Here is a 21,447-nt window from a genome sequence, read left to right on the forward strand (position 1 = left end):
CGCAAATGGCAACATTCGAGGAACCTACCTACACAGCTACCGTACATTGATGTGTTAAAGATTTGATAACAACTTATCATTCGTACAAACTCCAAACTGAAGCTTTATAAGATATTGAACATTCAGAAATATGATTCTAATGTGAATTCTGAACTCAACCACATTAACACTCAATGAGATTTCGCTAGTCATGAAACAATCCAACTACTACTGGTACATCACACTTCGTCTCAACCTTGGTTCAATCCGCCATTCACTACTGAATTGAGAGCTGCAGATAGGTAATAAACTCAACTTCTGCGCCTTACAACCTCAAGCTCAAGGAACAAAACAACACAAAACAACCTCCATACACAACCAAACCTCTCGACTTCTAAATACTCACAAGCGACAACGAGTCTCTTCTCTCAATCTAACTACTGTCTACATACGGTCGAGATGACAAACTCATATCCTTCGGGCTCACCGGGGGTTCCAGACTCCGGCATGCCTACTGGAGCTCCCGGTTTCATGCCTCGAAGATCTTCATATGCCTCTGTTGTATCTGGCATAGCTGCCGGTAACTCTCAACAATATGGACAACCTTCAAGACCCGGCCATTTCGCAAATCTTCTAAATTCGAACACACACATGTTAAATCAACAACATGATTCCATTTACTACGATCCAAATTATAATGGGCGATACGGATATGGGGTATTCTCCGGGTATGATGAGGAAAATGGTAATGGCGGGGTCAATCAAGGACGATCAGGATCATGGGGTAGAGGAGGACAACTACCAAGTTTCTCAAGCGCTTTTGGTTCACTCGCAAATGAGTTTTCTTCACTCCCCAATGGGCATGGGTACGGGGGACTTGGTGGGAATACGGACCATTTCTTTGTACCCTCATATCTGAGGGGATCGAAATATGTGCAAAAGTTAGAGGAAGCGCACAAGGCAAAGGTCCTGGCGCATAGAGATGGGTCAGCCCCGTCATCACAACCAAATTCTCTTTCAACTAGTGCTAGCAGTGTCAATCTACATGCAAAGATGGTCCCTTCGCATCGAGGTAGACCTTATGACCTCGTCGAAAAAACTCCCCTCATCGAAGATGAAACCTTATCCCCGTTGCCAAGCAAATGGAGTACAACAGACAAATTTGGAGCATTGGAAGTCGCAAATGATGGCTTTGAGGTGAAACTGACGGGCCCGAAATCCATGAACGATCGAGATAATGAGGCTTCCGCCATCAGATCCGATCACCCCATGCCTCCCCAGTGTGGAATTTATTACTTCGAGGTAACAATTTTGTCGCGGAAGCGAGAAGAGTATGATTTCCAATTGATTTGCATGGTTGAAGCCTCACTAACGTTCACCCTAGTAGCTCTATTGGTATTGGATTTTCCACCAAAAAAATACCCTTATCAAGGTTACCGGGATGGGAACCTGACTCTTGGGCATATCATGGTGACGATGGTCATGGGTATGCTGGTGCAAGTGTTGGAAAAGCTTATGGCCCATCATTTTCTACAGAAGATGTAATAGGTTGCGGAGTCAACTTTTCAACTGGTACCGCCTTCTTCACAAAGAATGGAGATCATTTAGGTCAGTATTTGTAAACTTCCCCTCATGCTACAACTCGATTCTATTCCATTGTTTCTGTTCCGTTTTCTTAGAACACCTGTTAATATCATCATTAAAGGTATCGCATTCCGAGATGTAACTGGAAGGGGCGAGCTTTTTCCATCTGTTGGTATGAAGAAACCCGGCGAGCATGTTAGAGTAAATTTCGGGCAAAGTCCGTTCGTCTACAACATAGATGAAATGATCTTGGTCGGTGAAAAATTTCCTTAATGTCTTTATGTCTTTAGCTTCAAGCATTCTAAGAACCCTTGTTTGCTATGCATCGTTGATCTCGGATCAGTCGCGCACCGAACGATTGGACAGCTCACCGTCAAAAATTGTGATCTAACACCTTTACAGCACGAAGAATGTCGAATTAAGAATGAGATCGCTTCCACTAGGTACTTCATTTCGACCTTGTAGCTTGTTGGGGATGCTAAACTATCTCTTAGTACTACAAAACTTCAACCGCCATTGAATGAAACGGAATTGATTCAATCTTTGGTATGACTTACTCTCAAGACGTTCGGCCATCTAATGACTGATTCCAAATAGGTTCTACAATTTCTAACACATGATGGCTATGTCGAAACGGCAAGAGAATTCGCGAATGAAGTTCACTCTGAAAAGAAGGCATTGAACATGGATCCTAACGTTACCATACCAGGATTCGATATCAAAGATGATCAAGATGCTAGCCATAGGCAACGTGAGTATTCCCGACTAATGCCAGATATCAATACTAATGTTATACAGGCATACGCACAGCAATATTAGAAGGGGATGTTGAGCAGGCCCTCAAATATACTAACGCATATTATCCTCAAGTTCTGAAAGACAACGAACATGTTTATTTTCGATTAAGATGTCGCAAGTTCATCGAAATGGTTCGACAGATGGCAGAAATGCATAACTCCAATTCTACCAACGCATCGAAAAAGAATTCGGCGCATAACGGGGATTGGTATGATGATATTCTAAATCATGACATGGAACTGGATGATCATCAACCCCAGGCGAACAATTGGGATAGGATGGAAACGGACGGCGGTGATAATTTTGAAATCGATTATCAGAATTTGCTATCAGACACATTGTCATATGGACAGGTCCTTCAAGCAGAATTCAAGGACGATCCAAGAAGAGAGGTTAGCAAAGCTTTGGAAGATGCTTTCTCGTTAATTGCATACAAAGATCCTATCAATGAGAAAACCGTCTCTCATCTCTTGGATCCGAGTGGAAGAGTTGCTGTAGCAGAGGAATTGAACTCTGCTATTCTTCGTAAGTCGTCTCTCACTCACTTCCATTTCAGCTTGAAGAATCGCTAGTGCTCGCTTTCTTGCTTGTGTGCTTAATTGCTAACACAGACTAAAGTCTCCCTCGGCAAATCATCCTCAGCGGCCCTTGAACGTGTCTACCAACAAACAACAGTACTTCTAGAAGACCTTAGAGAATCGGGAGGAACGGGAGCTTTTGTTAATATTGATAGTTATACGAGACCGAGGAGGAATGATGGCGCAAGTAGAAATCATAGTCAGGGTTAATGGGGAAATGCTTGTACAAAATTCCTGAAGTTTCCGGGAAAGGATGCGAGCAGAGTATTCTCGGATTGGTTAGGGATAAGGGAAAGGATTGGAGATTGAAGATCGGAGTGAGCAATGAAGTTCGGAGTGGGTAAATGAATGATTAATGATTTGCAATATCGAATGGTATAATATATTTAATAAGGTTATACCCGGCTGCAAAGCGAAGATATATCTATTCGAATGTATGAGTGTTTAACTGGTGTGAATACGATTTTCTTATAATATCTTTGCTGAGGGTTTTGATTCATGGTATGATCTCTAATGGGGAGGATATTATGTTACTTGATATGTTGGTGACATGTAATCAAAAGAGGAGGTAAGGGCTTGCTTGTAGGGAGGATAGGGGACGTATTGATGTATACATAATCTCACAAGTGAATGGTCGATAACTATCTCAATTCAAGAAGCAGTTTTGCGCGTAAAATATTTGGTATTATTGTCTGGGATGATAGTATATAATAAATATAGTATATATGTGTGTGTGCGTGTGATCCCGATTCCCATCTGATCTCTCCCAAAATTCCACTTCTCCTCTCCTCTCCTCGTCTCTCGCCTCCTCTCCTTTTGTCTAATAACAATAAATAGTAGGTAACGTGAGTAACCAGCCAAATAGATATTTAATTTCGAGGTGGAAAAATATTTGGATTGCTTTGGATTAAGTAAGTAATCAATCAATCGATGCTGTAATAGTAATAATAATAATAATAATAATAATAAATTGAAAGCAAAAGGAAAGGAAAGGAAACGCCAAAAAAACACCATTTGTGGTCCTGGTATGCTAAATGCTATATCCTAGATTCCGGATGCCAAAAACGCCGCCGCCGTCGCTGCCTGTCTTGAACTCGTGGTTTCGTTATTTTGAGGAGTGGTGGGTGGTTGGTGGAGGGGTGTGATGTGGTGTGGTGTGGTGTGTGCTGACGTTTCGAAATTGTGAGAGAAGAGTAGATATGCAGATGAAGGGGTTTGCTGAAGGGAAGCGAGATATGCGGTTTGTGCAGTGGGAAAAGTATCTATATGATACATTTCTGGTGACCCATCGCTTCTCTTCTCTTCTCTTCTTTTCTTTTCTTCTCTTTCTCTTTCTCTCCTGTTCATCTTGTGTTTGAACTTCGCCGTGCGAGTCATTCAACTCTCGGTTTCTGGACGATTGATTGGTGCAGATTCGCATAAATGGGTAGGTGTGCTACCCATTGTACATCGTCATCTTCGCACGCGCATCCACATCACCATTCTCCATGTTCCCAAAAACTACAGTCCGCAGCCCTCCATATCTCGCATTAGACATGCCATTTGTGCCCTCTTGGCTGCTTCGGCGACGAGGTTGAAATCTTTGAGAAACGGGGAGGTTTCGTCTTGACTTGAGGAGCGCTGGGGCGCTTGGGGTGCGGGGGGTTGAGGAGCCGATGTTGGGCCGCTGGAGGAGGAGGAGGTGGAGGATGTCGAGGGGCCGGTTGGGAAGGATTGGAAGTAAGTTGATGAGGAGGTGGTGCGGGTTGGTGATGTGAGAGGGGCGTTCATTTTTGCGTTCTTTGGGGAGATAAGGTTGGTTGCAGGTAGAGGAAAAAGTGTATTTTTCTTTGTTGTGTTTGGAAAGAAGAGCGGGGTTCGAAGAGCAGATTTTGAATATGAAGAACTTTCTCTATTTTTCCGGTAGGAGAAATATATTTGTATATATATACATATAAATCGGTATTCAAGTATCTTTATGATCTGAACGACGTAACGAATCCAAGGTCGTTTTTCTTGCTCTTTGCTCTTGTAATTTTTTTGTAACTCCCAAAATGCGTATACCTCGGTCGAACTAAGACTCAAAATTCTTCAAGTGGTTCTTCTGCGGAATTTCGACTGGGTAATCTTAAACTCAAACCCCGGACTTATTGTGGGAATCGAAGATGGTTTGGATCGTATGTGACGATCCGTCTTGTTTTGGGACTTGGAAAAGAGATTCCGAAGAAAGCTTGACTCGAAGTACGTAGATTGATACCGGATTGGTGGCCTGCGATATGACGATGGGCGAGAGGATGTGTCAAGTGTCAAGTTCGAAAGAAATAGTGTGAGAGGATATTCAGAAACAAAGATGTCAACTTGGACTAAAGGGATGGAGGTGAGGGGTAAGATGGCTGGGTGAGTACAAGATTGGTAGGAAGGGAACTTGGATTTGAGGTGGGATGGTAATCGCAACGTGAAGCGGACACGGAGTGCTTTTTAAGTACTCGGTAGATTTCTCGTTGTTGGAGAAGATGTGGCAGAGTGGTTCTTGAAAGAGGTCGGTCGAGATATGGGTGATGATGATTTGAGCCAGGTCCTTTGTTTCAAGTGACTTCCTTTGAGGACAAGAAGGAATTGTTAAGTATTTGAATCAAGATGATCAAGTGACGAAATTCTTTTCTTTATCTACAATTTGGGATTGAAAGGGTTCAATAAGACAGGCAAGGTTTGGAAGTGGGATGAATATGATATTCTCAAGGGTCTCATTGATTCAGAAGAAGGGATTGCTTTCGGTAAACATATTTTTGACAATTACGAAGTAGACAGCGAAGGAGCATCATCATCCGAGTTACGATTTTGAATGGGGTTAATTCAGGGTTATCGAATATTGTCTCATAAGTATCCTCTCGATGAGGGTATATTCAAATCTAATTGGTTATGATCTCCAAATATCCCACAACCGTTTTTCATTTGATTTTTACCAAAGTATTTGTTATCGGCTACCTAGGACCTACTCCGTACTAGGTACATATGTATTTATGACATGGGCAAAGAGAAAAGACCGCTTTGTTTTCTCCGCAATTGCAAGGTAGTCGTACCAATTTATCGAAGAACTAATCCATTTTTAGTATTTCCCCATATCACTATCGAGTTAGTCGTAAGTTAGCCACTTCGTAAGCATTTTCATATTTCATCCCGCCGTGAGTGAGAGTCACTAAGAGCCTTATCGCTGTGGAACCGAAACGGATCATACGTTTCTATTCTTTCATCCGAGGTACAACGATTTCTATGCTGCGAGGTCGGATAAGAGGTTAAATGTACGCAGGTAGGTATGTAGGTATGTGTATGAGAGTATGAAAGTGTGAGAGTATGAGAGTATGAGAATGACGATTTTTCGAGAAGGGCTCGGCTATTAAGTTGTCGCCCCCTTTTACATAGGTACCTATATATATTTTTTCATTTTTCTTTCCTATCTTTCTCACTTGCGCTTATGATAAAAATGACCTTGTTGGATGTGACGATATAATTCCTTCACGTTGACATACTAGCACGCTTATCCTGCATGTCAGAAAAAATCTTGCATGCATTCTGTACCTGATCCAAAGACCCATTTCTTATGATTCGGGGGTTCTTTTTCATACCTTGTAGGTTCATGCATCCAAGATCTTTAAAAAGATTCCAAGGCAGTTCATCTCATCCAATATCATTCCATTATTCTCACGCCAGAAATGCATTTTGTATATATATGGAGGTTGCTATTTCGGTGGTAATATGGGACCACACCAAGTACTGTGTAGCTGCTGTCATACCCGACCATTCTCGATATTTTTCACGATAGCTTTTCAATATTGATTCCTCAATCGCTCAATCGCTCAATCCACTCATTAGGTACCTAGAACCCAGATACAATAACCCATCTGGCATCGTACATTTCACGGATAAATCCATTTTTTCCATCAGTTAAAAACGGGAGATACTTCGGCATTTAGGTGAACATTCCGGTAAATATACGTATCGTATCGTACCTGGTACTAATCGCTCACACTCGCCAGGACTAGGGAAAGTTGTAACTTGTAACTTATATGGACCTTCAAATCTAATTCGAAATGCAAAGGTGCCTTATCTTATCCCATCCTCCGTTCTTGCCGTTCCTCGGCCCTTTTTTTTCGCATTGAAATTTGCTGTGTCGCGGCTATCCAGAAAAAAAGATGAAAAAATTAAACAATTGAAATTAATTGAGTCGGTGCGGTGAGGCCAGCGCGGGCAGCCTCATCATTTTAATTTTGGTCCCATCCCACCAGAGGAAAGGAAACTATTGGAAGACGCGCAGAAACTACCAAGGTCCCTAGTCATAGTCACCATTATTGTTCTGATTTGATATTACCCTGGTCGAATCTATCTAAACCATTCGAGATTGGCAAGGGAAACTATGCCTCCTTCAAATGAACCAACCTCGTCTGCGAGGCCGAAGCAGAATGAGAGAAGAGATGGCTCGAGTACCCAGAAAGATACCACATACAATCAATCCAATTTCACTCGACAGACAAATGCCGTGAAGGATTTATTCAGTATACCTAGACCGGTTAAGAAATTATTTGATAAAGTTCCTGTTGTTACATATCCAGCAAACGAGTTACCACAAAGGAGTCCTGGGGCAAAGGGCAGAAGAAATGATAGAGATGCTAGATTGCCCAGTTTATATATCTTCTGTAGAGAGGGCGAGGAAGAGAATGGAGGCAGACCTAGTTTTAATCCGGGATGTTTGAAATGGCAGGTATGTCTACCTATGTAGAGATTCAAGCAAGCAATATCAAATGAAAGACTACGAGGCTGACGTTATGGACAGACATTTTTAAATCTCGCAGGAGTTAATCATGAAATTGTCTCTTCAAATAATCATGCTTCACCTACTGGCGTCCTACCTTTCCTCTTACCAGGCATCAAATCGAATTCTTCACAGGATGACCACCTTCCAATACCGAGTAATGGACTGGTGAAATATGCAAAGGAACAAGGAAAGAAAGTCCCTGAACCAAAGAGTAGGAAACTGGAAGCTTATCAAGCTCTAATCGATCATAATATTAGAAATGCTTGGGTACGTCTCTTTGCTTGCCCAATATTAGACTTGATGGCCTAACTAACCTTCTCAAGCTACATTCTCTTTATCTGACCCCCTCGAACTTCCGCGAGATAGCCGCTCCCCTCTACATAGACCCGGCATCCTCCTCTCTCCCAGTTCGCCTCTACACGGCCCACCAACTGCGCTCCGCAGCCGAATCTGAGTTGCGCAAGAGCGCGGAAATTATTGACCAGGAAATGATTTATAGGGAGGCGGATAGAGCATGGGAAGCACTTAGTTTGTTACTTGGGGAGGAGAAATGGTTTTCTGGGGACGCGCCGGGCCTCTTTGATGCGAGCATTTTCGCTTATACGTGGTTGTTAGGTGATGAGGGGTTGGGGTGGGGGAAGGGTGATAAGAGGTTGGCGGAGGGTCTGGGCAGGTGGAGAAATCTTGAGAGGCATAGAGATAGGGTATTTAGGAGGTGTTGGGGGGAGGGGGATGGTGTACTGGTATGAAAGGGGAGAGGAGAGATGTACTAGAGATATAAGATGGGAGAAAGGAAAAATGGGTGCTGACCCTATAATGCGGAGATCTGAGGGCACCGAAGAACATTATGATCGCCAACAAAGTACAGTTTCAGGGGATCGTGGGATGGTAGGGGAATGAAATAAACGAATTCCCCATGCATAGCAGCATCACAACTCTAGGAAACCGAAATTCAAACCAGAGAAATTGAAATTGGTGGAAGGTGTTACTTCGCCTTTTGCGTCATACAACCTCTATGCTATGCTGTTGAGATATTTTTGCTTCTTCTCTTTTACTCCGCATTTTGCTCACAGCTTCTGCGTGAATACAGTGATGTGGATGCATATACCTGAGCGGATTTATCGGGGTCTGTGTTTAAAATAAGAGAAATAATCACTGATGATATGGGATTGTGAATGGGTTTTGCTTTTGAGATTCAATGGCTTGGAATCCGGGATTGCATGGGTAGTATGCTCTGCATTTGAAGGTTGAGGGATTGCTAAAGTATCTGAGTTTATACCCAAGGTTACCAATGCAAGGTATTCTATACTATTCCAACGTGATCTCTTCCCACTCCCCACCCTCATATACCGCCTCTCCAAACATAATACCGTCTATGTACGCCTCCCCTACAAGCTTATACCGCCCATCCGTGCCCTGTCTCACCACGAAGGGCACTGGCGATCCTGCCATTACCACAATCGAATCGCCAAACTCCACATCAAGGCCCCCCCCCCCACCCCCACACAGCCCAGCGCAGTGAAGAACAGCTGGCGATGCGTGAGAGTACGCCCTGCCCTATCGTTGAATTTCACACCCTCGCTGTTTGACGACAGCACTCCCGACGGGCCGTCCTCGCCACTACCTATGAGATGTGACGTCTCTTCTTCTCCGTCGCGAGCAGTATTAGGAATGAACCTCCAATCGCCACGCAGCCAGCCTGTATTTTTCATCTCTTCCACGATACTTATCATGCTCGTAAATTCGGCTGCATCAATCTCGCCGGCTAAATACTCCTTCCTGGTTTTTGTTAATTCTTGCAAGCATCCCCTTTCAAAATGAAGCGCGTGTTCAGAAGCAGCTGGTGATACACCATCCGCAAAATTGGCTATAGTCGTTCGCCAAATAACTTCGTATAAATTCCGACCAGCGTTCAAATCCATATACGTCGGTGCGATTTCGAGAAAACAGAGTAATCCGAACGCGAGTGGTGTTCGTTATGATGACGATATTTCGGGTGCTGAACTTTGCTTACCATATCCACAAAGATAACTTATACCATCAAGTAGCGCCCGTAAAGCGTGGCTGGCGGGGGTATCTTCCAACGCGAATTCCCAGCCGCACACCATCCTACCTTTACCGGTTCCAATTCGATCTGCCAAAGCCCGTGAAGTCTCGGCGACTGCGAGAGATCGGGGACCCAGGACGGAAGATCGTGTATGTTGCGATGGGCTGTGTGGCGTGTCATCGATAATATTTGCAACCCGGCATGGGTGAGAAGGGTGAACCATTCTGCTTCTTGGTAGACCTCTGTGACTGATCTTCCATAGTCCGGGAGAAGTTGTCGTCGCGTTGCAGTCGTATTCGGGGTTCTGTAGATATCTTTGTTGGCTAGGGAGGCGCAGGCAGAGACTTCATCTCTTGCGCCAAAGCACAAATTTGCCCGACTAAGTCTCCAGAGCTCTAGAAGCATAGCAATGGGATCGATAGTGTCTCCCAAAGGACGGATAGTTGACGTGTCTTGTGACTCAATGGTTGTATCAAAAAATTTGAAACCCGTGAGTCTGTATGGCAAATAGAACACGGTTAGATCTGGGTCTGAACGAGAATGAAAAACTGGTCTAAATAGCTGGTGCTTAGACCACTCCAGGTGAGTCCTGCTGTCTAATTTGAATGGGTTCAGAGTTGGCTCGACATGGCCTACCTGCATCTCCATCTCGCCAAGGGTGTTGACGTGATGAAGCAAATCAGATACTATCAGAAAAGTGGACGTCAGAGCGAGAAGATCCCAGGAAAATAATTTGGATCCGCACAGAACTTCAATTTGAGATGAAAGAACCGCTTCTTGTATTACCCAAGATGTTCTAAACCATTGGCGTTGAAAGAATGCAAAAAAAAGCGAACCACTTCCACGATAAGACATCTGGCAAGTCTAGCTCCCTCGAAAGAGCTACTAGATCCCATGATGCTTTTTTTTGAAACCGAGTCCAGCTTTGGCGAATGGTGTTGTTCCCCATGGTGGAGAGAAATTCAAGTGCTGGCTCAGAAAACACGTCACTTTCGCCTAGCCAGATCCAAGTTGTCTGACTGAGTGTAAATATCCCCCATGACGGACACTTGAGAATTCTTTTCCTCGTCGTTCTTCTGATTTATGCATATGGCGTCAATCCAGAACTCTCCGGGAGGGCAGGCTCGGTCCTGCATCTTTCCTCGCATGGACTGTCGTATATTTTCAAAGTTTACAAGAGACTGTCGCCACCGGCACAAGAACCGATATAGATTCTCACCAATTTTAATAATCTTTCCATCGCATAAGATTGGTATATCGTGCCGTGTGTCGGCTTCAGCAGCTTCTTCTGACGAAAAAATACCATGAGTATTGCTCCAAGTGTAAGACAACGTAGCATATTGAGCACCGTCTCGGAAGTTGACAGTTCTTGTGGACACACAGATGGGGAGCCACAAATCCTGAGAGCTGGATACCATTTTGACCAAGCGTATTGTATCCTTTGGCGAGGTCAAGTCGGTGTATACGAAGGGAGCTAGTGGTAACCCTTCAAATAAAATGAGGTTGGTAAATCTGGTACTATTACATCATCCATCACCGGAACTCGGGAGAGATACTTGAAGTATTTCCCGTATAAATCGAATAATTCATGACCTGTGAATTCCGAGGCGTCTACCTCGCGCGTGGTATTCCAGCTCGAGGCCGGTATTTTCGCTTTCTCGACAGCCTCTAAAACCGCTCGCCGACTGCCCTTTGTTCACAGAAAACAAAGGCTGAGACAACAAAAGCATTGACCATTGACATTTCTCAAACAATGCTGTGAGAAATGTCCTCCTGATTTCATCCATGGGAAGTTTGTAGTCGACAGTAACGTCCTCGAGCTCCATTGCTAAGATCAATGCCCAGCAAGAATCCTGCTCCATGCCGAATTTGCGGCTCTGCTTGCCACTGAGTATATGCAGCGGAGAAGCCTTACGACCAGAGCTCGAAGGATTTGTCGAAATTCATTTGCCATGTGAACCGATTCATCAATCAGTATGCCGACCTAATTTTGGGGTTCTTTTCCATTGGCTTACCGCAAGAAGGATTGGCCTACCTCGACAGCGATTTTAGTAACCCTAGCCGTCAAGTCGATTACCGAAGCGTGTCCTCCATTGTGCATGAATGTATCATGTTGAAGAGCATTGCTAGCGCCATCGATTAGGATAGTTTCGGGGAGTGAAACTTGGAGCGTCCAACCCGAGGCGAACCATCGTTCCAATTTTCGGGATTGAGTGAGCAGTTGCACAATTTAATCAAAATATGCTTTCGGCTCGGCTGGTAGCGTTCCATTGTCTTTTGATCCAGCTAGAAGTAGCGATCTCAATGGGCTTTGCAAACTCCAATCTGTTGAATGAAGCCACACAATACTCTTCTCAGCATTGCGGTATATGTTCCTATTAAATTGATTAGCTATAATTCACTGACACTAGGAATAAGCGAGCACACAATTGCTTCCCCGGTTTCTTCGTGCCCTGCACTTCTCAGGCTGTCAGTGATAGTTCGATGACCATTCAAAGTCTCCCGAGGAACACACATCCAATCCCACCAAACATAACGAGTACCAATTTTGGCCATAACCTCGCTCGATCGATCAAGACTGAATCCAGAAGTAGTTGGTACGTCCCAAAGAAGACCGTCTGGCAGTTTATCATCTGGCTGCGGTTTGTCGAGGTCTGCGATATAACCTCAGGTATACGAAACGATACCATAGCCTTCTGTTTCAAAGTTACTGGCGATATCAATGCATCTCCTGAGCTTCCAGTCATGAAGATCGAGGAGCCATCGAGGGTCTTTGGATCGTTTTCAGGAATTTGATGGTCTCTACTAACTTGGTCCATCTTGATTCTTGATATTCTGGGTGGCTACTTGATGATAGGAAGTATGTAAAATGGTTCGAGCTGTGGAGGAAATATGTTTTGAGATCAGTAGTTTCGATCAAAGGAATAGATGAGGGATTATTTACTAATACACAGTAGGAGATAGCCTCAATTACCTCGCTCACAGCATCAGCGACTTGGGATCATTCTCGTACCTGCCACGTCTCAACTTGAAAATTAGCTATAATCCAGTTCATGAAGTTTGGTTTATTTTGGTTTAGTTTATAGAGTTTCTGTGTTGGCAAGTGGTCACAAATTTTGCAAAAGTCGCATTTTATACAGCATCAGTTCACATAGCGTCCAAAGGCTTCACGGTGGCTAGCTGTGTAGTTCTCGGCGCACACATAATGTTCTCGTTCTATACTTGTTCTTTGATTCCTGGGCGGCGACAGCACTTACTCATAGCCAAAGTCTCTTTCAAAAAGATCAATCAGTCAGCATTCAGTGCTGACTGTTGATATCAGTTATAAAGGGGTCTTGGGAAAGTAGGTAGGGGCAGTGAATAAAGCTGACCATTCTCGAGAAAGAAGTGATGTTTAAGAGCTATTAACGGGAAGCGGGGCCTTCTAATGGAAGTATCGTTCTGAGTATTTGGTAGCTGTAAAGGATCAAGTTTCCATTCTAGTAGGGAGAGAATTGAAGGTTTCTTGCACAAATCGTAACCGACGACCGTTGATTATGAAACGAATTCAATAGATATCACTTTTCCCATTTTGTGGATCTAGTTTTGTTCATGGTTTCTAGTGTCAAACTTAGCTTTGGATGTGAGAGAAAAGGTCAAGAGGCACTAAATGATTGTTCTGAACAAAAACAGAATTGATGGAGTATAATTGAAGAGCACTGATTATGTGATGGAAACAAGCGGAGCATGAAGAGGGGTCATGGTGAGGATATGACCAGTCCTCTGATCTGCTTCAGTCTCCCAAAACCGGACAGATTTTAAGCTGAGGGCAATGAGATCAGTTCTATAGGGACTGATATTGAGATCTAGTTACACAAAAGAAGAAGTTTCAGATGGGACGCTATAACTCCTCAACTCAGGAGTAGGAGTTGCTCTGGCTCAACGCACCCCGGAGGATGGCGGTGGAGGAATATTGATTCATGAAACAAAGGTGACTCGAAGTCCTAGATATATGTATAAATGTGTGTACTCAAAACGAGAAGTAAGGCTATTAATGAATATAGTAATGTAGATTATTCGAATACAAATGAAGTTATGGGACTTCTACCGCTACATTAACATCCACCACCTGAAACATGTCTGGCTAGCGAATGATTCAACTTAGAAGTAGGGTTATTCAGGATGTATAATTTCTTATCCTTGTATTGTTGAAAAGGAAGACTATTAATGGATAAATCCGGGGTTGAAGAAGTTTCATAGGAGGTCGAGGGCTGGTGGTAGGTGACGAAAATGGGGTCTAATTGATTTAAGTTACTAAACTACCCATGAAATTATGCATTGATGAGAATCAGTACTGAATTTATCTTTGAACGGGACTTCTATTGGGCAATCGGTAATGCACCATAAATTAAAAATTACCGCTCATTACCGTGCCAGACAAAAGAATGTTGAGCCATGAAACACTGGAAAGGCCAAGGGCCGGCGACCAACAGATTAAAATAACTTGCAATCACATCACACAAATCGAAGGCATCAAAAAGGCATGGTGTGGAACAGATTCAATTGTCCTCTATCCCATCCATCTATCATCTCGTTATCATGACTTGACACATAATCATTATCCAATCTGTCGTGCCAATATTTCTCATCATCATGAATCATGACCATCATGTTTCATTACCAATAAAAGACCTGTCATATCTCATTCAATCATGAGAATATGTGTCTATCATTATCCTGCACCACCCCCTCCCCCCTCCTTCTGGCAATTTATCGTCCCCTTTTCCTCCTCTTCATGTGGTAACTTTTCTTTCCTTCCCAAAAATTGAAGAAGTACAGTAAATAGTTCCATGAAAACTTGTCGTTTGTTAAGTGTACATGAAATTTGCGAATGATTCGCTGATTTCGTTTTGCGCCGCGGATTCGGTTTCCTGTGGGACATACATCATGACAAGTACCAGACTTGACTTGATGCATGCATGCATATTTTTCGAGATTTTTGATTTAATTAGATGCGAAAACTTGCAATGAGGTGAATATTTGAGCGAGGTGCGAAAATGGCACATATCTCTTTGTGGCATGTGTTTGTGTCTGTGTGTTGTGTTGAATATCCAGTCCAGGATCATTGGGTGTTCATTCATCGACGGACAACGATTCCATTTCTGCGGGATGATCGTGAGTAATCTGCCTCATCCTCTGAGCTACAGGACTCTGAATCGCTGGATCCGCATCGAGAACCTCCACAATCCAACTTGATTCTATCTCCCTTTCTCGTAATTCCATATCTCTCACAGGTGCAGGACGATGCATTAGAACCTGATGAATAATCGCTCATGCTCGAAGCTGAAGATGGCGAGCTTGTGCCACTGGTGTCAGAAATGGTGGAGCCAACGGATGAAGATGGTGAGCCTGGAAGATCGTAATCGTAATCGTACTCATCCATGGTGGTAGCACCAAAACGTGCGGTCAATTCATCGACAGTTGGACCAGCAGCATAATCAGCTTCGAGGATGTGCTTGGTGGCGTGTGGAGACATGGGCTTAGGAGATTTGATTTGAGAGATGGAGAGGGGTCGACCTTTAGGAATGTCAACGCTGAGATGTGAGTCGCGGCGGGATTCTCTGCGGGAAGATGAGTGTGAGGAGTGTGATGACTTGGAGCTGGAAGAGTGCTTAGATGATGAGCTGGAAGAATGCTTGGAGCTTGATGAACTGGACTTGGATGATCGGCTTGAGGACTTTTCGACTGGGACATCGAGGATGTTCAAGACGCGACCGGTAGTTGGCTCGGTAGTTGATGAGACGGCAGGGTCGTGTGAGACATGGTATCCATCGATGATGTAGTAATACCAATATCTTTGACCAGGTTGAAGAGTGGTGCCTTGGAATCTGAAAGTACCTTTCCAGCTACCTGATTTTGAAGAAGTCTTGTCTTTAGCGAGTGGAAGTTGACCAGCATAGTTATCCCAGCTACCAAGCAAATGAACGGTCTTAACACTGGAAGAAACACGGAGAGAGAATGATAATTGAATAGCTGCCATTTTGATCGATTTTGATGCGAAATACTAAGATGAAAATTCAATGTACTGAAATTGGCTAATTCGAGCAAGAAGAGACTAGTCTTTGGTGGTTAAATTCGGATTGTATGGATTTGTGAATAAAAAATTAATAAAAAGTTGACCGGCAACTTGATAGAATGATTAGAATGTAAAGATTTTGGTATGATATTACAGAGCACAGCTCTTTGGGAACGGGGAAAAAACAAAAAGATGAAGAAAAACAAAAAAAGGGCGGAAAATGAAGGAGACTAGCTCTTGAGAATGAATTGACTGCTTGCTGAGGAGAAAAAGATATTTTGAGAGGGGGCACAGCGTCTCTTTATGGTCGCAGAGGAAGAGACATCATCCATCATAGCCATTGGAATTGATCATTGGATGGGCCCACCATGGAACTACTCATGGTAAGGCGCAGAGTTGGTACAATCCTAGAATCCCGCAGATCCCGTCCGCATGCAATGGTGCAGGACCATGCAATATTGGACAAGGGGAAGGCTGCAGCCATTGATGAGGGGAAGTCAGTCAGTTCGTTCGTTGCTCGGCGTATGTGCATGCAGTCCGGTTAGATTACCGTACATGCGGACTCCACGAATTATACGACCCAATTGACAAAACTCAAGGAAAAATAAGGTGATTCGATGATCAAGGTGAGCTGCAGTCATTGGGCGCGTAAGCAAGGTGAACATGTTGAATGGACGGGAGCTAGTGTGAATATAGTATTCTGGCGACTAAATCCTTGCCATTTGTGACCATTTAGACGTCGAGAAAGACCAACAAAATTTCTTCGCTTAATTTGGGGTCGTACTGGTGGGAGAACAAACGCAAACATCCACCCTATCATAACGAAATCCCCATCACAACATCTTTTTGATCCTTGAAGAGTGATGCTTGTGATAGATGGATACTTTATCGATAATGAATAGTGGATATGTTTCTTAAGATCTACCCTACTGTATATTGTCAAAAATTTGCCGAGGAGTGGATCAATTACAAGGGAACAGAATGAAGTAGAGCATCATAACAAGAAATAGTTGGCGATTCAATGTCGTTGAACGGAAAGTAGAGTCGAGTTAGAGACCGGCATTGATGTTTAAATGAACTAGGTAAGTCAAGTGCGTCGAATGATTCTGCAGGTGTTGACACGGGTAATATCGAGTTGCGTATCTCTTTCCTATATCGGATGAATAAGTAGTCATCAGGTTGTCATTAGCCCTCAGCCATCACAAGCATTTACTTCAGTAAATGATTCTTCGATGCAGTCAGCAAAGCAGTACGATATTTGGGGGTCGCACAAGTGCAATGGAAGAATGATTAGTTGCAGAAGAAATCTGATCAATCATCAAACCAATGTTTTCAGAATTCAGAATCGGTGAAGGAATGATGAAGCAAGGACAAGTTAGCACAGCGTCGTGACAGGTAAGAAGGCATGTGGGCAGGTCCAAGTTCTGCAAAACTTGCTCTTGGATAGACTACATCTTGAGATATCCGACTGCCAGCCTTGTTGCATATTAGTTAATGCTCACTTGAGCACAATCATGCTCAAGACTTCTCGCATTCGATCTCCCAATTCGGCTTCATACGAAGTATAACTCCAAATTTAAGATTTTTAACGGCTTCACTAACCTAGCAAACATTCCCCACTTCTTTCGGTCAATATTTACAATTGAGCACCGTAAATCACAAGTCCTCGACGACTCGACCACCGACCGATTATTTTTTCCCTCCAAAGGCGGCACATCACCCTTGCTCTATCACACCTTCCGTTGCTACTTGTGTGCCTCTCTCACCCTTTCTGCTTATATCCAGCTATTTTACCGTCCGTGCTATCTGCAGCCGTCGCACAGACGATCGTTCCAATCAATCGTCTTGTCCCCCTCCAACCCTCTGTCACCCATGGCAGAACTACCATGTAAAAGCCCCATTTGAACAGGCATTTACGATCATCTATTTCTCCGCTTGCTTGCTTTTGTTAATCTGCCCTTCGTTCTCTATTTAGCAATCTTGACATCGAGCCAACAAAATGCATGCACACTAATCCTGTCACGATGTAATGCATCCCTCTCAGCACTCCATATCAGCCCTTGTGTCGGCGGGTATATAAAGTGCAAGTGGATCAAGAAGTATTACTCGCAGCAATGATTGATCCACTCAGAGTCCGTTCTGTCTGTTTGATTTTGTGCGTACAAGATGCATTTGCATGTTGTACGTAATTGCTTAGCCAATCTCGTTGGCTGCAACTAATCACGTGTAGTTCACGTGATTAGACACTCGACCTCGATAAGGAAGTCATTGGGTATTTGAGGAAAGACAGAGCCCCACTCAAACTCAACTCCCGGAACGAAATCCGGCTCAAAAAATTAAGATCCACAATACGAGGGGCATTCTGCATGTTCGTTCACAGTACTGCATTGGTAGCTTAGCAATCTGTCAATCCTAGTCCCGACTCCCAAGTGTTTAACTTTCAAGCCGCTTCTTAAGTAGCAAAATTTCGCAAGTTACGAGGAAAATATGAGGTGTGGGTGCGCAAGCTGCAAAGCAGGGCGTTGTTGGTCACATTCTCAGATGATGTATGTGGGTTTGACGGACAAGGTTGGCGGGGAATAACAATTTGGAAATTTTGGTCCTGATGGCAGCGGCGTGGGCTGAGCCTCCTTTTCACTTTTTTCATTCATTCTCTCTAATTTACTTGTGTTTTTCACACATTTTATGTGCTACAGCGTCTACGTGACATATAGTTAGGTTGGCTGCTATGCGACGGCGAAAAATCTATCATAATGTGAGTAGTCTCATATGATGACTTGATTACTTACTCTTATATAATCTTTTACACCGAAGACATGTCTTGTGTGTCATACATAGTAGTTGTTTATTTTGTACAGTTCATTCCCATTAAAAAGACCTCTATGAACCTCTTGTCGCCTGTTTCAGACTCATACAATGTTGCCAGATAAAGTTCTAATGGCTTTCGTTCGTGATCATAACTTTCATCATCAGATGTTCGTTCAAAGCATAGTCTGGCACTTCGATATTCTATCAGTTGGCATAAATGCAAAACTTTCCAGTCCCTGTTTTCAAGCATAGTAGTTCCTTTGATAATAACGCGATCAGATCCGAGTCGAATAATATAACTTCTCGAATTCCTTCAGCCGAGCACAGTTACTTCTCATTCGGCATCCAAAATATCACGAATATCTCAAGTATGTTAACAGCCCTACGTAAATCGACGATGATAACACAATCTCAGACACCGAGCGCTTTCTAGCATCTAGCATTTGGTTGATAGTTGACGAGCGGTGTCGATTAGAGACTGCATCTAGGACAATGAATCTCACGGCGTTTCGCCGTGAATCCATTATATCGATCTCTTGTTCTCCTTTTTCTTGTCAATATGAGTAGTGTGGCCTCTTCTACGTAGAGAGGTAATTTTCACAAGGGGACATTTTCCATTTAGTTACCTGAGTTCGTTTACGTCAGTGTCTTGGCGCTATTCAATATAACACCGTGATCTTCAGAAGTGTATTGTCGTATCATTAGATATTTTAAGGGTAGCATTCCCAAGTTTACTTCAAAAAGATAGTTCTAATATTCCATATAGATAACCCTAAAAATCTCTATGACTTGATGAAACTACCAATTAGCGGTTGAACTGTTAATCAGCCAGTACCTAGGTAACCATAGAAGGCGAGAAGACTGAAGTAGTTGGCAAAGCCCATCTCCATGTAAGCCTGATATGCTAAGCCATAGGAGAATTATGTAGAAATTCTGCACCTAGAAATGTATGCTTGAAATGACTGCGGCGAAGATAGCAAGTAATAATAGCCCCCAACAAAGTAAGCTATCAGCAATGCCCATATCGATTGCTTTTTTAGTATAGGTGTTTTTTCAATTACTTAGTTGTGGTACCAGTATTGCCATTTTTTGATATTATTGTTTCGCATCAATTGATTTCTCCTTGCATTTGGTCGTTTCCTGAGGGAGCTCTCACGGCATGTGGAATTTTAATCGTACGTAAACCCCAAACAAACGACACAGTTCATGCTGACTGAAATGGTGACTTGTCTTGCAGAACCCAAGGATGGCAGCATATGTTCTCGATCTTTTTTCAACGTCGCGGATCAAGCTGAAGCATCCATAGTTTCGGCATGCAAATACTTTCCTGGCCGTATATTTTTGGCCGACACTGACAAAAACGAACATATATTGTTAGAAGGCCTTCAGGTGGCTGGAGCAATTGTATCTGGTTATTGGGGGCCCCCTTTCTGGAGCGTTTCCTCTTCGACGCTTCGGTTTATAGCACACGACTTGACGATTGCTAATGTCGATATACCGAACTCTTGGAGCTTTCCTCGGCTAAAGGCTATGCACACGTTGAACCTCAAAAACATATCCTCTCCTCTGAAGATCGAATTTCCAGAAACTGTTGTGGTGGAAAACGCTAATATCGAAAATGTGCGACTTGCGTCAGGGTTTCTGCCAAACATGGGCGCTGTTCACTCTGTTCGAGCAATCGACAACCCGGGCCTCAAGCTGATTGATTTTTCCAATGCAAGCTATTTTCACATTCAAGCTCCACCTTCCGATCCTTCATTGAAAGTCTACTCTTCTGCTAAAACTTTTTTTAATGGAGAAATATACGGAGCTACTGAAGTACACATGCCAGTTTTGGAATTTTGCCAAAGCTTGATTTTGGCAGCTAACTACTTCTCGTCATATTTAGCTCCGAAACTTGAGTATGTCCAGGAAAATTTCGAGATTACTAGCAACGACAATTTGCGGTCAGTATCCTTACCACTTCTGCAACGTATTGCATTATTGGAGCATAGCGAGAGTTTTTACAACAGCAGCGACACACCTATTGGCAATTCATCGCTTAAAATCACAGGAAACAGAAACTTGCAGAATATTTATATGCCAGTCTTGACACGTGTCGATAAAGATCTAGAGATCTCGGGTAGCAAAGACTTGACACATGTCGATTTAACGAGTTTGGCGGAAATTCGTGGTCGACTGGCTGTGATAAATGGCACTTTCACAAAGTATGTTTTGATCAATCCCTGAGTATTACCCGTGGGAAATTACATAGTCGTCACTGTACTAATTTCAACAGACTACAATTGCCTTCCTTGAAGACTTTATCTGCTTCGCTTCTTGGCGCGATGAAAAATGGTACCTGGAATTGTAGTCAAATACCATCAGAGCTTGGATCCATCGATACTCCTGGGGGGAGTCTTGCATGTCTTGATTTCAGCCCCAGGACTAAATATGCACCAGTCTCGGAAAACATTGGCTCGAGACATGGCTCTTCGTCTATCTTCTTCGCACCTTCCATAATATTTGGAATTCTGTTAATTATCTGCATGATAATATTCGTCAAAAACCGTATGAGATCGGGTTTCGTTTTCGAACCCACGAAACCGATGTCATTCAATATTCTATCTAATCGTCGTACCAGGAATGAAAATATGCCCGAACTCATGACCGTGGAGCGACCGGTTGAATTATCAGACCCATGGCAAGAGATGTATGAGCTTGAGGCCACGGAGTACCACGAATTAGATTCGTTGCCCATAAATCCGACGTCCACGGAAACGAGCTACTCGGTAATTCGGAATCCACTTTTGAATGACTTGGGGTAAAC

At 43.3% G+C, this 21,447-nt stretch overlaps 8 protein-coding genes across 8 annotated transcripts; 3 read left to right on the forward strand and 5 right to left on the reverse strand.

Moving 5' to 3' along the window:
* Positions 1-438: 438 nt before the first annotated feature.
* EAF02_005463 (uncharacterized protein) lies at positions 439-3,149 on the forward strand (the record flags this gene model as incomplete). Its single annotated transcript, XM_038901511.1, has 8 exons — positions 439-1,310; positions 1,364-1,587; positions 1,685-1,815; positions 1,966-2,006; positions 2,058-2,109; positions 2,161-2,314; positions 2,362-2,886; positions 2,980-3,149. 8 exons carry the CDS (start codon positions 439-441, stop codon positions 3,147-3,149), a joined length of 2,169 nt encoding a protein of 722 aa, XP_038758851.1.
* An 834-nt stretch (positions 3,150-3,983) lies between these two features.
* On the reverse strand, positions 3,984-4,286 carry EAF02_005464 (uncharacterized protein; the record flags this gene model as incomplete). Its single annotated transcript, XM_038901512.1, has 1 exon — positions 3,984-4,286. The coding sequence occupies one exon, from the start codon at positions 4,284-4,286 to the stop codon at positions 3,984-3,986; it is 303 nt and encodes a 100-aa protein (XP_038758852.1).
* Positions 4,287-4,439: 153 nt separating this feature from the next.
* Positions 4,440-4,709, reverse strand: EAF02_005465 (uncharacterized protein; the record flags this gene model as incomplete). The annotated part of the gene is made up of 1 exon (XM_038901513.1): positions 4,440-4,709. One exon carries the CDS (start codon positions 4,707-4,709, stop codon positions 4,440-4,442), a length of 270 nt encoding a protein of 89 aa, XP_038758853.1.
* Positions 4,710-6,712: 2,003 nt separating this feature from the next.
* On the forward strand, positions 6,713-8,477 carry EAF02_005466 (uncharacterized protein; the record flags this gene model as incomplete). Its single annotated transcript, XM_038901514.1, has 4 exons — positions 6,713-6,901; positions 6,953-7,674; positions 7,747-7,995; positions 8,052-8,477. Exons 2-4 carry the CDS (start codon positions 7,330-7,332, stop codon positions 8,475-8,477), a joined length of 1,020 nt encoding a protein of 339 aa, XP_038758854.1. The 5' UTR covers positions 6,713-6,901; positions 6,953-7,329.
* A 1,283-nt stretch (positions 8,478-9,760) lies between these two features.
* Positions 9,761-10,423, reverse strand: EAF02_005467 (uncharacterized protein; the record flags this gene model as incomplete). The annotated part of the gene is made up of 1 exon (XM_038901515.1): positions 9,761-10,423. One exon carries the CDS (start codon positions 10,421-10,423, stop codon positions 9,761-9,763), a length of 663 nt encoding a protein of 220 aa, XP_038758855.1.
* Positions 10,424-12,166: 1,743 nt separating this feature from the next.
* On the reverse strand, positions 12,167-12,594 carry EAF02_005468 (uncharacterized protein; the record flags this gene model as incomplete). The annotated part of the gene is made up of 2 exons (XM_038901516.1): positions 12,167-12,412; positions 12,463-12,594. The coding sequence occupies 2 exons, from the start codon at positions 12,592-12,594 to the stop codon at positions 12,167-12,169; spliced, it is 378 nt and encodes a 125-aa protein (XP_038758856.1).
* Positions 12,595-14,891: 2,297 nt separating this feature from the next.
* Positions 14,892-15,794, reverse strand: EAF02_005469 (uncharacterized protein; the record flags this gene model as incomplete). The annotated part of the gene is made up of 1 exon (XM_038901517.1): positions 14,892-15,794. The coding sequence occupies one exon, from the start codon at positions 15,792-15,794 to the stop codon at positions 14,892-14,894; it is 903 nt and encodes a 300-aa protein (XP_038758857.1).
* A 4,062-nt stretch (positions 15,795-19,856) lies between these two features.
* Positions 19,857-21,445, forward strand: EAF02_005470 (uncharacterized protein; the record flags this gene model as incomplete). The annotated part of the gene is made up of 2 exons (XM_038901518.1): positions 19,857-20,845; positions 20,917-21,445. The coding sequence occupies 2 exons, from the start codon at positions 19,857-19,859 to the stop codon at positions 21,443-21,445; spliced, it is 1,518 nt and encodes a 505-aa protein (XP_038758858.1).
* Positions 21,446-21,447: the final 2 nt, after the last annotated feature.

This window comes from Botrytis sinoallii, assembly GCF_014898435.1.
Source record: "Botrytis sinoallii strain Bc 23 chromosome Unknown BSIN_008, whole genome shotgun sequence".
Taxonomy (NCBI): Eukaryota; Fungi; Ascomycota; class Leotiomycetes; order Helotiales; family Sclerotiniaceae; genus Botrytis; species Botrytis sinoallii.